Source organism: Macrobrachium nipponense, chromosome 3, assembly GCF_015104395.2.
Source record: "Macrobrachium nipponense isolate FS-2020 chromosome 3, ASM1510439v2, whole genome shotgun sequence".
In the NCBI taxonomy this organism is placed as follows: Eukaryota; Metazoa; Arthropoda; class Malacostraca; order Decapoda; family Palaemonidae; genus Macrobrachium; species Macrobrachium nipponense.
The window spans coordinates 28479316-28494733 of record NC_087202.1 but is presented as its reverse complement, the minus strand read 5'-3'; the positions used below and the strand labels follow the sequence as shown (position 1 = coordinate 28494733).

General features: G+C 35.3%; 1 protein-coding gene across 2 annotated transcripts in view; it reads right to left on the bottom strand.

The window, feature by feature from the left end:
- Positions 1 to 2803: 2803 nt before the first annotated feature.
- The window catches only part of LOC135221676 (mucin-2-like), a 101157-nt gene continuing 88542 nt past the window's right edge, over positions 2804 to 15418 (bottom strand). The window contains exons 2-4 of one of the 2 annotated variants that reach the window (XM_064259402.1): positions 12502 to 12591; positions 9596 to 9847; positions 2804 to 7780 (exon numbers count right to left, since the gene is read on the bottom strand). In XM_064259402.1, the coding sequence (XP_064115472.1) occupies positions 4998 to 7780; positions 9596 to 9847; positions 12502 to 12591 (3125 nt within the window). In that variant the 3' untranslated portion in view covers positions 2804 to 4997. The remainder of the gene's footprint in view (positions 7781 to 9595; positions 9848 to 12501; positions 12592 to 15418) is intronic. The other variant, XM_064259403.1, reaches the window with a different exon arrangement.

Genomic DNA, 15418 nt, shown 5'->3' with positions numbered 1-15418 from the left:
ATGTAGCTGTTCTAAAAAGCCTCTACATTGTACAGTTCACTGTATATGTCGTGGGGAATGCAATAACTGTGCAAACACTAAAGTCTCAGTAAATACGTAATAATGATGATGATGAGGAGGAGGAGGATTTTGACGATGTGTCGCAGGCCTTCGGTATTGTTTACAGCAACACATTCTCTGTTATTATTTTTGTATGAATAATGCTTCTATACTATATTAGGATTGATTAAGGTGTTAAAGATCAGCATCTATGATTAAGGCAAGCTGTTTTATTCCAAATGTATCAATTTTCTTTAAACAGTCTAATTATTTCTGTTATTGTTCTATATTAAGATTGCTAATATTACAGGAGTTGATGATCAGCATCTATGATTAAGGCAAAGCATATACAAGTGATATACAATGAAAATGTATTTACTTATTTTTTCTATTTTATTCCAAATGTATCAATTTTTTTAAACAGTCTAATTATGCCCTCTGTTATTATTATTATTTTTTTTTATAAATAAGGGTTCTATTCTATTCTATATACTTTATATTAGCCTAATAGCACAGGTGTTGATGATCAGCAGCAGGGGGATAAGGAAACGTATTGATTTAAAATGAAAAGGCAAATACTTATTTTCTTTCTATTTTATTCCAAATATATCAGTTTTCTTTAAACAGTCTACTTATGTTCTCTGTCATTATTTTTGTATAAATAAAGGTTCTATTCTATATTAAGAGTGCTAATATTACAGGTGTTGATGATCGACAGCAGAAATAAGGAAACACAAAATGATAATGCATTTATTTTTTCTATTCCATTTCAAATGTGCCATTTTTCTTTAAACAGTCTACCTCCATTTTTATGGTATTATTACAAACCTCATGCTTTAAACAATAATATTTAAAGCAAAAATGAAGCACCACCTTAAAGTAATTGAAATATTAGTATGGAAACAATTTTATTTCTCATTTCGGGTGGCGGCCATTTTTCTTACTGCCAAAATGTATGGTTGACTACTGTTGATTTTGGTTGATTTATTTTTTTTTTATATACTACCTGCCATCTATGGGAACGCATTGAACGCATAAAATGCTTGTTATATTAAATGCCTGGGTCCACGTCAATTTTTACTGGCCTATATGGCCACATCAGCGCATATGCTGGGGAACGATTGACTGTTGACTCATGTTCCACGGTATGGAATTTTTTTGTTCCCGATTCCTTGACAATCCGTGCATCATTTATTTACGTCTTCAGGTTCAGTAGCTTTGAGAGGTTTTCATGGACGTTATACCTTAATATATGTGTGTCACATACTTGATAACATTCACCATCTGGGTAAACACGCGCCTAGGCCTAGAACTTTCATAACAACATTCAACATCTCTATCGAAATTCTAATCATAATTGCTTAGAGTGCCTCCTTTTATCACGAATGTCTTTACTTCAACGAATAGGATAATTCAATAGAAGGACAGGTTTTAGGTTTTTCTAATAACTGCACATTTGCGTTTGCGTTTCAGGTATAGATACATAAGCCACGAACCAAGAACAATGTTTCTTTACAAATTAAAAGTGCGAGCAATCTCATGCGGCGGCGTTTCCTATTATTTTTTTTATTTATTTCATACATTAAGGTCATATGAAATTAACAACATTTGCCTTAAAGATTATCTGCATTTTTACTAGATCTGTGGATCTTCTAATATCTCCATCACATGAATCTGACTTGCCTCTTACATAACATTCATCGTTTGTAACCTAATTCCTTAGACTTACTTTGTTTTTAATAATTATTTGACCTTTTTGTTGCCAATTAAGATCTCTAATTGTTTTTATTAACAGCCCACTTTTGCATTGTGGCTAGAAATGATATTACATTTGTTTTCTTCGGCAACAGTCAGATTATTCACTGACAAGTGTCCTTCTGTAACGCTTGGAAGCAAAGAGGCAGCACTGACTACTTTTCAGGAGGTGAAAGGGTCAATAATATCAAGCGCAGATTCTCGTATCTTGTTCTTACAACCAGTCTTCGCCGTTTCACACTGCTAAACCACTTTGGCCTAAACATAATCCCTTTATTTATGCGTTCCATTTCGGGCAGACTATGCTGACAGGGGTAAAATGTCATAATTTTTAATTGGCGAAATGAAAGGCCACTCTCATTCCAATTGAAAGTGGGTTTCATCTCGATGAAAGTATATAGCATTAGGTGCTTTCGGGGAACTATGGTCCTGTCCTAAGCCGTGGTCCTAGGAAGCGAGATTCGTCATTACTTATCTTACTGGAGTTGGAACCAGTTTATCAAAGTTCGGTCATTTTGGCTTTCTAATAAGAACGAGTTATGATTATCACCAGCATTTTTCATAATCCTCTTCTAGAGTGTGGAACTTTTTGTCTCCTACTCGCCTGTTTGAGAACGGGAACCCACGTCAACACTTTGACTTGGGTAGCCATACAAATATCGAACTTTTTATGAAAGGAAAACCAAAATCAGAAAGAATTTCAAGTAACTGCAACTCGTACATATAAGCCGTGTCAATAGGGGTAAATTTGGACACGGAAATGTTAATTTCTGTTATACATAGATAAAATCTTATGGCACTGTTGAAAAGCGAAGAGTATGTCTCGTCCCTTTGAAAGTTGCTCTTTCTTTCTCATCTTATCTTCATTCTCATATTCCCTTCCTAGCCTCGGGGTTCTTGGCTTCCACGGGCATTTTCCTTATAATTCTAGGATAATTTCCATATTTGACACAACGGGTGCATATTGAAACTTCTGAAAATGTTGAAAGGATTTATATAAAAGACACAGTTGATATAAAACTTTATTAGTATGTTAAACACAAAAGACGTAGAAATTTTGTTAGCTGAAATAGTATTTGTATTTACATATTTACAAAAGACTTCTTAGTTTCGTATATACATTTACTTTCAAAGGTGTGATCGCCAGTGTGATGGTATTCGAGTTTTCGATAAATAGAACCGCCGTAGATACATAGCTCCCACAGTTTCTTTATATATAATTTATGAAATCTTGAAATCCAGTCTTTTCGACAAGAACATGAGTATAAATTAAGGAGTGTATTTGTAAGGGAAAGTGAGAAAGGAAAATGACAACAGAAGGAAAGATCCCGCTCTTGGAGAGATGTTGCTGTTAATTTCAGCCAGTTCGTTTTCGCAACTGTGCAAAATTACGTTGTGCTACATATATTACCATATCCTTCTTCTATTTAACGATAGATTCTGCTGTTCGTACAGTTACTTGTTACCTATACCTTATAGTTGTACAGTTTAGTTGATTTTTAATTACGCGTACAGTAATGTTTGCTGCCAAGTATTTGCGGTGGACTGATTTTAGTTTTTTTTCTTTTTTCTTGTACATATCTACAAAATAATAAGGTTTGACGAATTATCTTTCGACGCTAGTTTGCAATATTTAACGAACGACTAAATAATTAGAGGCTAGCCTGCGCTATCAATTGCACATGTCAGACAGCCATTGAATTGATAAGCTATTGCCTTCTAGAAAAAAAGCCAGATCTTTCCCGTTCAGTAAAGAAAATCTCTTATCAAAAAGAGAAGTTCAAGATTTTCTTTGCTAAGAAAACTAGTAATATCATCACCGTAGCAACACCACCCGTTAGAGGAGCTGTATTTAGCAGAATGCACCTTTTGTATAACGTCTGCTAAAGTCAAACACGTGTCAATCACGACTCACACTTTTTCTGTGCTGTGCTCAGTCCTAAAAGGCTCTAAAGAAATGTATCCTTCACAAATTACATAACTGTCTGAGAAACTCTTTGGATATATCTAGCAAATGTTAGTAAATTTATCGTGGATCATACAAAAGATGCTCACGGTCATGTCTATTTCTTAAACGTTTCTTTGACTTCTACTTTTCTTTATTTTTGTTTTGCCTGTTTTACTTCTCATGCATGAGATTGTCAGAAACTTTTTTTTTCTTTTTTCATTTTTATTCACTGTATACTAGTCATATGTCTAGATACATACGCAGGTTGTGAATGAAGTTTTTCCTTTCATGATTATCGACGAGAATGTCAGGGACGAAAATATCTAAACTTTCCGCCTCCACATACTCTGCGGATGGCTTCCCTTACAAACTCATCCACAATTGAAGCTACTCCAGTCTCTTGTAAGGCGTCTTATTAAATAACATGTATACGTCCAATGATAAGCTTTACAGTTTCTAAACTTAATGGAATCGAAAGAAATTATCTTGAAAAACAATTAAATGACGAGATTGTACAAATTCGATAATATTCTGTGCAGTTACTCTCTCTCTCTCTCTCTAGGGATCGCTTTTTACTTCTTCAGTCATCTAATACAAAACAATTTGACACTCATCAATAATGAGAACTATTCTGTTTACTGGTTGAAGGAATTACGATAGCAATCTGATGAACAACTTTTCCAGGCACCGAAACCTCGGTTGGTTTTCAAAGACAAAGTTTATAAAGTAAAACCGAATCCTAATTCTTGTGATACTGTGTACCTGAAGTCTTTTGACATTCATAAAACATAAAACACTACTGCTTAGCTCCTGAAAATCAAGGGCTGAGTAATCTTAATGTTTTCTTCTTAAACACACAAGCGTTTTACTTTTATCCAAATAGTAACGAATGCATCTATTAAAACTGACTGAAAGACGTACACGAGTTAAATATAAGACACCCAGGAACGCCTCTTACGGAAATGAATACTTTTCTTTGGTCTTAGAAAAATACTAACCATAGAAGGGACGTAATATACATATAAGTTCATCTTTAAAAATATTATAATCTTAAGAGATAACGTCTACCATTCGGAAATATTTCTACAGCTACCATGAGATATTTCATTGACATTTATCATTGTTTTTTTAAGGTGCTGGTCTATGAGTTAGTTGTAAGTTAGTTATGGAGTGTCCAGCACTCAATGATTGTGACATTATAATAATATCTGACAAAGATGAAGTATAAAAACGAATCCCTAAGTGACAGCAACTTTTACCCTACTGGGAAGGCACCTGCGAATGGGAATGAGAATGGTGACAGACTTGGAGAAATAGTGACAGTTTGTGTTGAAAAAGTAGTTAGAGTTGTATGGACGGTCTCAACACTACTTAAGGTGGTAAATATTGGTCGAGCATTGAAGATAACACGTATTACGCGTGTGGAAGTCGTAACAAGATCCGTGGTAATAGTGACCGGTGTTGAGGTAACGGTAGTCTGCGGTTGTTGGGCCAATTGAGGCAAACCCCCGAAGCTGAAGGGATTAAGAAGGCGCAAATAAGCAAGTTGTTGCAACTGCTCTGGTGATAAGCTTGGTGTTGCTGTGGCTGGATCAACAGGTGGTGACTGTTGTCCAGAAGCCAGTTGTGGTGTGCCTCCAGTGCCTTGCTGTTGCTGTAGTTGCTGGCGTTGTTCAAGGGCAGCAGCGAGTTGAGGGTTCGACTGTTTTTCAAAAGCATCCGCATCAAAAGGACCACCTGCAAGATCAGCTAGATCTGGGTCTTCGAAAGGAAAACCTGGTGGGGGTCGTACTCGTGTTCCAATTCCTGTGTCTATCAGTTCGCCATTTTCATCATATTCAAGCTCACCTGGATGTAAGGATTCACCAGTTTCTGTACCTTCTGCAAGAAGGTGATCGTTGAATTCGTTTAAGGAGTTCTCAGGAATAAATGAGAATGCCTCGACTGGCGGCATAGTTTTCAGGGCAGTGACAACTCTTGTTATATGATACGTTTGTGTAAGAGAATAGTAGGATGTTTCTCCTCCTTGTAATACTGGTAAAACAGAAGTTTTCATCATTAGTTCAGTCGTACTGAAAGTCTCTGTCACGGTCTCAAGAAGTGCAGCAACATCATTCTCACCAAGGTCAATAGGTGGAAGAGTCGAGACATCACGTGGACCCTCATCCAAAATATTTTCAAACAACTGCGTTTCATATATCTCATCTTCAGGTACAGGTACAGCAGAAGTAGGCACAATTTCACCATCAGCACCATGAGTAAATGTCTTTGTAAATGTAACATATCGAGTATTTTTTGTAGTACCGACTCTAAAGGTATGAAGGGACCGGATAGTAGCCATTTCATAGTACAGGTCAGTAGGACCATCAACAGGAGTACTTGTGACGACCTGTAGTGTTTCTTCTTGTAGGGCATCTGCACCAGGAATATCAGGATCTGGAAGGTATAGAGGGTCTGGCTTGCTTTCTTGTACAATTTGTTGTTCTTCAGTCCGACGTCTAGCAGCAACGGGCCGCCGGTTAACATTAACTTTAGGCCTTGAGGATGTATTAGCCCTAAACCTATTATTTCCTTGGCGATGGGGACCAGGTGGTCTTGGTCTGGAAGTTGCTGGGCGATTGTTTCCAAGTCTTCGTGTTCCAGATGGACTAAATGAACGGCGGAATGTTGTTGGTTTTACTTCCTGGGCATAGAAAGTGCTTACTGGCTGAGTTGGTCTTACACTTGTGGCACCTCTAAATCTGAATGATGCACGTGGATTTGAACCAGCTTTCTGTAAATCATCTTCATCTTGTAAGTCTACATATGGATCATCATCAGGCTGAGAACGCAAGCGACCAGCTCCTTGATGAGGGCCTAAACGTTTCGACAAATTAGCACTGGGCCGATTTCTTAGCTGAGAATCGTCTGTTTTCCTACTATTACGAAGTTTGCTTACAGGTTCTGAAAAAAGAGACTGAAGAGGCAAAGCAGAAGTTGAATCTGGTGTTATGAATTGAGTTGCAGAGCCTTTAATGACTGATTTAACAGTTTCATACGTCTGTCTTACAGAAGGACTACTTAACTTGAGTTCTGGTGTGGGAGTTGTCTGAAAGATGTGAGAAGTACTCTGAAGAATTTGAGCATAATGGCCAGCAATGTAAGTGCCAATAACACTGGTCTCATGAACCGTGGTAAGGCCATCTGAAACTATTGTTCCTCCAAGCTTTGTCACAAGACCAGTTGGGAAGCTTGAATCACTGGTGACTAATTCAGAGCTGTGTAGAATTTCCATTGATGCTGTGGGTTCTACTTCATATACATCATATGCCTCCTGTACATTCAGAGGGGGTTCAGATACCAAAAAATCGTAATGTTCACTGACCTGTCCAAGCTCATTATCAACAGCCGTCTTAAATGGTCCAATTACACTAATTGTAGCAAAACCTTGAGTTGCACTTACTATTACCTCAGATGGCGTATTTAGTATTACCGATGTCACACGAGATTCAGGATCAGAAAATTTAGGAGAAATTGTGCCTGTTCCTTCAACTGTGATTGGAACTATTGTTGAGCCTCCCTGTGGACGAGGAGTTGAAGAAGGCTTCTTGCGGTCAAGAAAATAGTTGAGATCAGGTCTTCTCCTAGTACCTGGAGGCAATTCAAAGGGTTTACTTGGCCTTCTAAAAGGCTTGTGAGGTTGATTGGATGACCTACCGGAATCTTCCTCTTGAAGTTCCTTTGCCTTTACTGTTTCTTGAGGGAATTCTTGAACTGGAGAAGATTCAACAATATAATCTATCTCATCCCCGTAAATGTCTTCTGGTGTGACAGAGAATAAGTTTTCAATAGCCAGAGCTGTATGTGGTTCGAAAAAGGAAGACTCAAGAGTGGATGATGTGAGAACCGGAAGTTTTGTTTCTTTTGGCGAAGGAGCAGGTGTTGATGACAATTTAGGAATTGTCGGAGTAGGTTTCAGCTTGGGTGCTGACGGTGGAAGGGTGAACCTGGATGATCGAGGTGGAAGAGTAGGGTCCCTCGTCTTGCTCGGTTTTGGCTCTGGGGAAATATATATAATGTTATTTAAACAGTGGTCTGGAATACATACGAAATAATGAGAGCGCTTTAATCTGAACACAAATTATTGAGAAGTTCAATTTTTCCCAAAGAAGGGTGTTTCCTTAGTCCAAAGATAAAAAAAAAAAACAAGAAATCTGAAACACAACATCTCAATCTGAATGTTACTTCTTAAAGCAATAAGTTAACAAGCTGAGGAATTCTTGTCATAAATAAAGAGGTACCGGTCGTTAGTGGGTAATACTATACTATAATTTCGGTATGATTGTTAGAAAGAAACAATATTAAGACTATATTTCGAAGAAAAAATATATGGTATATATATATATATATATATATATATATATATATATATATATATATATATATATATATATAGATATATCATTAGACTGACAGTAACGATCACAAACAAAGAAAAGAAATTTGAACATGCAAATTATATTTATTATATCATCAGAAAAACAACAAAAGTAGCTTACATTTGTGTATTTACGTAAACATTTAAGTAGTGGTTTAGACATCCGTACATGTGTACGTAACTTGTGCACATCAGTGCAATCATCAAACAAATAACATTCACGGGTAAAAAATGGCCTTTGAAATATAATAGCCTATCGGGGAAATGCTATAACTGAACGATTTCTTATTTTAAGCAAAGCGGATGGCACTTTCTACACGAGAAACTATTCTACGGATTTTTAAACTCATTAATCGAAGAGATTATCGAAGGAAGCACCAGTTAAGATTGAATTAAACGATTCAATTTTGTCCAATTGAGATTATAACTGTACATGGACAATCTTATGAATTCTTGCGACATTTTGCTAAACATGAAGATGCAGTAGAATGAAATGTTTAAGTGATCTTTTAAGCAGTTAAACTTTTTACGAATCCCGCTTGTGTGCTGCAGTTTTGATCGCAGTTTTGGTATATCATTTTTGAATCCAGGTAAAAAAAGTCATAGCAAAAGTCACAGATAAAAGTTACATTAATCTTTCCTAGACAGTGAACCCCAAGGGTTTTAACCCGTTATGCATCCACCTTGCGGCGTGTTTAAACAAGTCCGTTGAGGATTACCACAAAAATATAAGCAATGAACTGTAAATATTGGGAATTTTTCCGTGACTTTATTACCGGCCACCTTATATAAATAAATGTCAAAACTACGACTTCTTTTCCCGATTTTATTACCTGCCACCTCTTTTTTGATATACCTGAAGGAAACGATGATTAGTCGGAGTACCCTAGGTGTTGGTGGCAACCCCGTATTCGATATTTTACTATGCTTAGAGGAAATAGTGCCGAAAAAAAGACCATAATAATTTTTTTTCATATACGAGTGAATGTGAAGGCATCTGTTTCGAACTGCATGATCTTTCTTTCATTTTTTTTTTTTTTTTTTTTTTTTTTTTTACCGATCGTGCAGCTTTGTAGTTGACGTTTTTCTTTACATTGTTTGCCAGTAGACAATTTTTACTTCTGATTTAGATTTACGTCCCGCTTTTCAAAGTGCAAAGCTCGAAAAGCACTGAGTTCCTAAACTTGCGAATTTCATGTGTTTTAGCCGATTTGCTCGCTTTCGTTAGATATTTACGCTTGTCATGAGTAACTGAAAACCTGTGACCTGTGGGTAAACCAGGCTAGATAAAACGAGAATGTTATTGATGCCAGGCTAAGTAGGTCTTTTGGCAGCACGAACCTTAGCTTGCACGGCTATCTGCAGATGTAAGTCTAAGATTTTTACCCATTGTTTTTACGTAATCATTTTCTTCACAACGTCCTCTGACAACTTACTGGCAGATTGACTCTGGGGAGTGAAGATCATGACAGTTGACCCAACAGTCGTCGTGAAATCTAGGAAACCATAGACAGTCTTGGTCACGAAGTCGGTTCTCGGTGCGTGGGCCTTCGCCTCTGCCGGGACAGTTGGCGATACAGCGGCGGGCGTTGCGACAACCACCGTGGTCTCCTGAGCAGGAGCTGCTGCTGCTCCTCCTCCCCCTCCCGGGTTGTAGACTGGCGCCAGCTGCGTAGACACCGTGACAGCTGAAAGATTAATTGAGCTATAAAGAGATGTTCCGTCGAAGATGACATCGACTGCAAATAAAACAGTGCATGTTTGTGTCTGACACTAGTTATCATTTGGTCACACCAGTTCGAAGTATCGTCATAATTTTACGATTATGTGAAGGGTCTTTAGATTTATATGAGTTATGTGTGCAGTCAAAATCGGAAGTAATGATCAAAAGCATGGAATATAACTCAAATCAATATCCACTTCCATTGTTATTGTCACTTTCGTAAACACAATTGTTACCATTGTATAAGAAAAGGGGATTGCAACCATGATCACTCTTTAATTAAATCTTATTATATCAACAATACAAATGCCAGCCGTTTCCCCAATAAGGACGGCTACGAAAACCAGCAAAACAGTCAGTACCACATTCAACTTCAATTCTGGGTTTTCTATGTGCAGAAAACTTCCACGATATAAATCACTACAAGTCCCAAAATAAAGCACAACCCCCACCCCAGCAACAACACTGTGCCAATTACCCTTTACTTTCCGGCATTCTCGTACTCTAAGGAAATGAAAGATCTTCCTTTCTAATTACCCTTTCACACCATCTTTCGGATTCTTTCTAGGCCTTTCTCTCCTCCTGCCTCGCAGTTTCTATGAATTACGAGCTCTTTTCAATACTATATCGTTGTCTTTTCTTTCCACATTACCAGATCATCGCAAAATACCGACTCTCTACATTCTATCTCTACATTTATCTTTGTTGCAGTTATCCATATGCTACTGTGCAAACAGCGTCACCTCCATTCTTTCACTTCAGTTCAACATTCATACCTCACTTCCATACAGGGAAGTTGGCTCAACAGTCCATTAATATTCTCACCTTGGCTTCCATAGACAACTTGAAGTGTCATCTTAATCTTTTGCACAGAACCTGCCTCCTTCCTTGCTTTACCTTCTTTGCGACTCAGCTTTGCTCTCATTCTACCGTTATCAGTTATATTTATTCCCAAATACCTATATATGTATATATATATATATATATATATATATATATATATATATATAATATATAGATATTCTTTCATCTTCCACCTAATATTCATTGTTCCATTTTCCTGATCACCGTTTACTCTCATAACATGACGTTGGCCGCATTTAATCAAACCTTTCGCCACTTACAAACATTGCCAAACTCATCTACTACTAGTTTCTGCAGTTTCCCTTCATTCTCCCTAACCAGTAATGTATCATCCGCAACCATCAACCATTCGATATTCCAGTAAAATCTAATTTTCTCATAAAAAAAACTTATTGTAAAATTTACTGTTCCTTTTGCTAACCTTTAGCGTTTCCACATCTAAAATGAAACGCACCCTTGTCTTAGATCAACTTTGACACTAAGCCAGTCGCTCTCCCATTTACGTATTCTTACGTATGCTTCATTTCTTAATATATATCATATATATATATATATATATTATATATAGATATATATATATATATATATATACACATATATCATATACATATATATGTATATATATATATATATATATATATATATATATATAATATATATATATATATATATATAGACAAAGGATTTTTATTACCAAGTATCTACTCCTACAGCCCACTATATAAAAGTATAATTGAAATAATTTCCAATTATACTTTTTAAGAATAATGGTTAAACATATGGTTTATAATGATGGCAAATCAAATATTTCTACATTATACTTACTATTGTACAATGACTATAGAAATTACAACTATGGTTTCTAAACACTATTCACTTGAACATATACGACACATAGATGTATAAGTAAGGTTTTTTGCAAATATTTACACAAATTCTAATTAGTATATACATATAATATATTATAAGTATTAAAATACTATGTATTATTAATATTATAAATAAGTTATATTGCATAATTGTATGTATATTATAATATATATTACCATATTAATAATAGTTAGATATATTTAATTTATATTATATATTTATAGTATATACACACCACACTATATATATATAATTTATATAAGTATATATATATATATAGGTAATATATTTATATATATAATTTATATATATATATATATATATATATAATTATATATTATATATTATTGCGTGTGGGTGTCAGTCTAGTATCTACTTATAATTTCACAAAGAGAGAAAAGGATATCCTTTTCGGTTGCCACTTAATCATTACAGACAATTACTTACCATTCTGATTTCCCTTATTATTAACCCATTCACCTTCCATGCTTATCTACTAATTTGTTTCCATATTTGACTACTAAGCCTCCTCTAACTAAATTTTTTTCTAATTCCTGTAATAAACTACAGTATAAATGAAATGCTACTCCATCAAAGGCATTCTCCGGCAACTAATTAAGAAATTTCTAAAATGGATAATCATACTTTATTGGAACATTCCTATGTTTGGTTTTCTTTTCATAATGCAAAATGCATTGGTACTATCAAGTTAGCAAACACACGTAAGAAAATGTTTACTAAATATATTTCATCCTTATTTTACGCCACAGGAGGATGACGTCTCGTGCAGAAGGACAGAAGAAGAAGAAGAAGAGGCAACCAGAGTGACGTCATAAGCATCACAGATGTACCAGTCTTTGGTAACATCAACGGCTGACAACTTACCGGAACTGAACGGATCTCTAAATTCTCCGCCAACAGTAAAGGTGTTAAGTTTGGGATATTCAAAGACATGAGCGCGTCCTGAATGGTAGCCTGAAAGAGAATCCACAGCAGACATGCCATGTGAGCTGGTGTCAACTGATGTCAACGGGGGTCAACTTGGGTTGATTTGAACCACGGGCGCCCAAGTTTTGGTCACTTGTCGTAGAGTCGGCTTCATCTACGATCCGTGCTTCACTAAAATGTCTACTTTTATCTACTGCAACGCAATTGTTTATTAGTTTTTACAGAGGAGTACTAGCAACTGGGATCGTCTACGTTAATTTCAGTCATGCCATTGCAAGTGGGCTCTAATCAAATACTGCAGTTACTGATCAGTAGGGATTTCAAACAGATTAGGTGACTCATTATCAACAAAGGCTGTGGTTGTAACTTTGTTAGTAATGTTTGTTAGTTTTAGATGATGCTTCGCTAATTCTAAACTCTTGCATTCTATACATTTTGATTTTGCAGCTACGCAAGTAAACGGTGCCTTCTATTTAGAACAAGGTGGTACGGCTACAATCACTATTTTATTCCACCGCTTTCATCACCATTGAAGAGGACGCATGCGAGTGGGAATGCTGAGAGGAAGACTGCAACGGCTCCATCTCAGCAAGACGACAATATTGGACTATATCATCATGCAACGCCAGTCTCCTTCACTTTCATAGCTGCAAAATACCACTCATTCACTCTTCTTTCATGACGAGGGCTTCCTCGTCAGAGAGAGAGGGAGAAAAAAGTAATAACAAGAGAATGGTCATCTTCGAGGAAAAAGAAAGGCTGACAAGATCAGTTTTCAACGGGGACAGTTTCTGTGAAGAAATTGGTGGTTTTGGAACACGCCGTTCAGAAGAGAGAGAGAGAGAGAAAAAAAAAATCCTCGGCCTGCCTTTCCTGGATACAGTTGAGAGGGCTTTGGATAAAGCGTTTTTCACATCCATTGCTATTTACAACAATATTAATTGCTTCTTTGTTAGGAACCTAGAATATCATAAACCAAAGTAAAAAACTTATTTATTTTGAAATATTTAGCTTAATTCATATTCATATAATATAAAATTATCTTTTACTATTTTGCTCAATTATATGATAATGTTGCTTAATTTTTATTCCTGCCTTCTATTCTAAGTACAAATTAGTTATTCACCAGAACAATGTAAGTGTATATGAAATATTTACATAAAAGATGCTTGTACAGAAATGTTAGAAAAGATTTGTTTTTCACAAATTTCAAGAATCGAAAATTTGAAGAAAAGCTAATTCTTGTTACTTTCAAGCAGCACTTGACAACACATTTTGTGTTGACTATTAGCCCAGATCTGGATACCATTCAATGTTTTAGTACCTTAACTGACATTCTATTCTTTGTGTCTATGCGAGTACATTTCAACCTGATACCATTTCTCGGAAAGGCAGTTTAATGAAAACTAAAGCTCTTGTAAGTCACTTATATTTTTTGAGGTTGATAACTATGATTAAACTACCACACTAGAAAAGGTACCACGTCAAAATGGTAGCTAAACACGCTAACCTTTCAAAGTACTAACCTAGAATTTGCAATGTTTTGTGTACCTTAATGTGAAAATTAAGATCTGAACCCTTGTAAGAATTGGGGCTGCAACCTAATTTAATCAAAGTATGAACGTTAATTAAAAAGATTTTTAAATTCACATTCGCCCCCACGATAAGCTACGCTGGAATGGTCTATGTATAAATATTACTGTCTTAATGTACTTTACTATATTAAGGAAAATGACATTAAATTACAATCATACGCTATATAAGTTTATCACATCGATGTTGCCAGTGCTGTTTGATAGAATACTGAATTGTTGATGTTTTATCATGTAAGATGTGCTGAAGAACAGAATTTACGATTTTGAAAATAAAGACAGATTTTTAAGATGGAGTACTGTAGTTTATGTATGATAGTTGACTAACAAGTGATTTAAAGTATTGCAAAATAAAGTGAGCAAAATATTACAAATAATACTGTAAGAAATATGAAAAAATGAAGAACAAGGAAAATATTATTGAGCTGTGGAACATATCACTTACCTAAATTACTTTCCTAATGAAAAGGTACATTAAAAAAAAACTAACAACCTTATGTTCTTTTCAGAAGACTGGTTGGAAGTCCGATAAAAACAACAATAATATTCAAAGTAAACCTTGCACTATATCGTTATTCGTTTTGTGTTCGATTGCGATAAATCCAATGTTATCTATAATATAATATATATATATATATATATCATATATATGATATATATATATATATATATCTTATATATATATATATATATATATATAACGTATATATATTATATATATATTATATATATACATATATAAGATATACTTACACACACACACATATATTATAATATGTATAATATATATATATATATACTATATATAATATGTGTGTGGTGGTGTGTATAGTATACATTCTTCTATATATATACTATAATATATATATATATATTATTTATATATTATTATATATACATATATTAAATTATTAAATATATATATATATATATATATAAGATATATATATATATATATAATAGCTTCATGGTACATGTTTTTAACTTCATGGAAAGACCGTAAGCACTACTAAAATTAAACTACTAATGTAATTCCATGGTTGACCACTACGGGAAAGCTGAATTACTACATCACGGACGAGCCACAGAATGCATTTTGCCAAGAATACGAAAGAAGTCTAGTCTCACGGGGTGACACCGAGATCTTGGGCGACAGTAGGTTCTACGTTACCAATTCGCTGTTTGGTTAACAGGGAGCAATATATACATTTTGGAAGTAATCGTGGTCTGAGCTGGATTTCCGGTCACGTATTACGACCAAA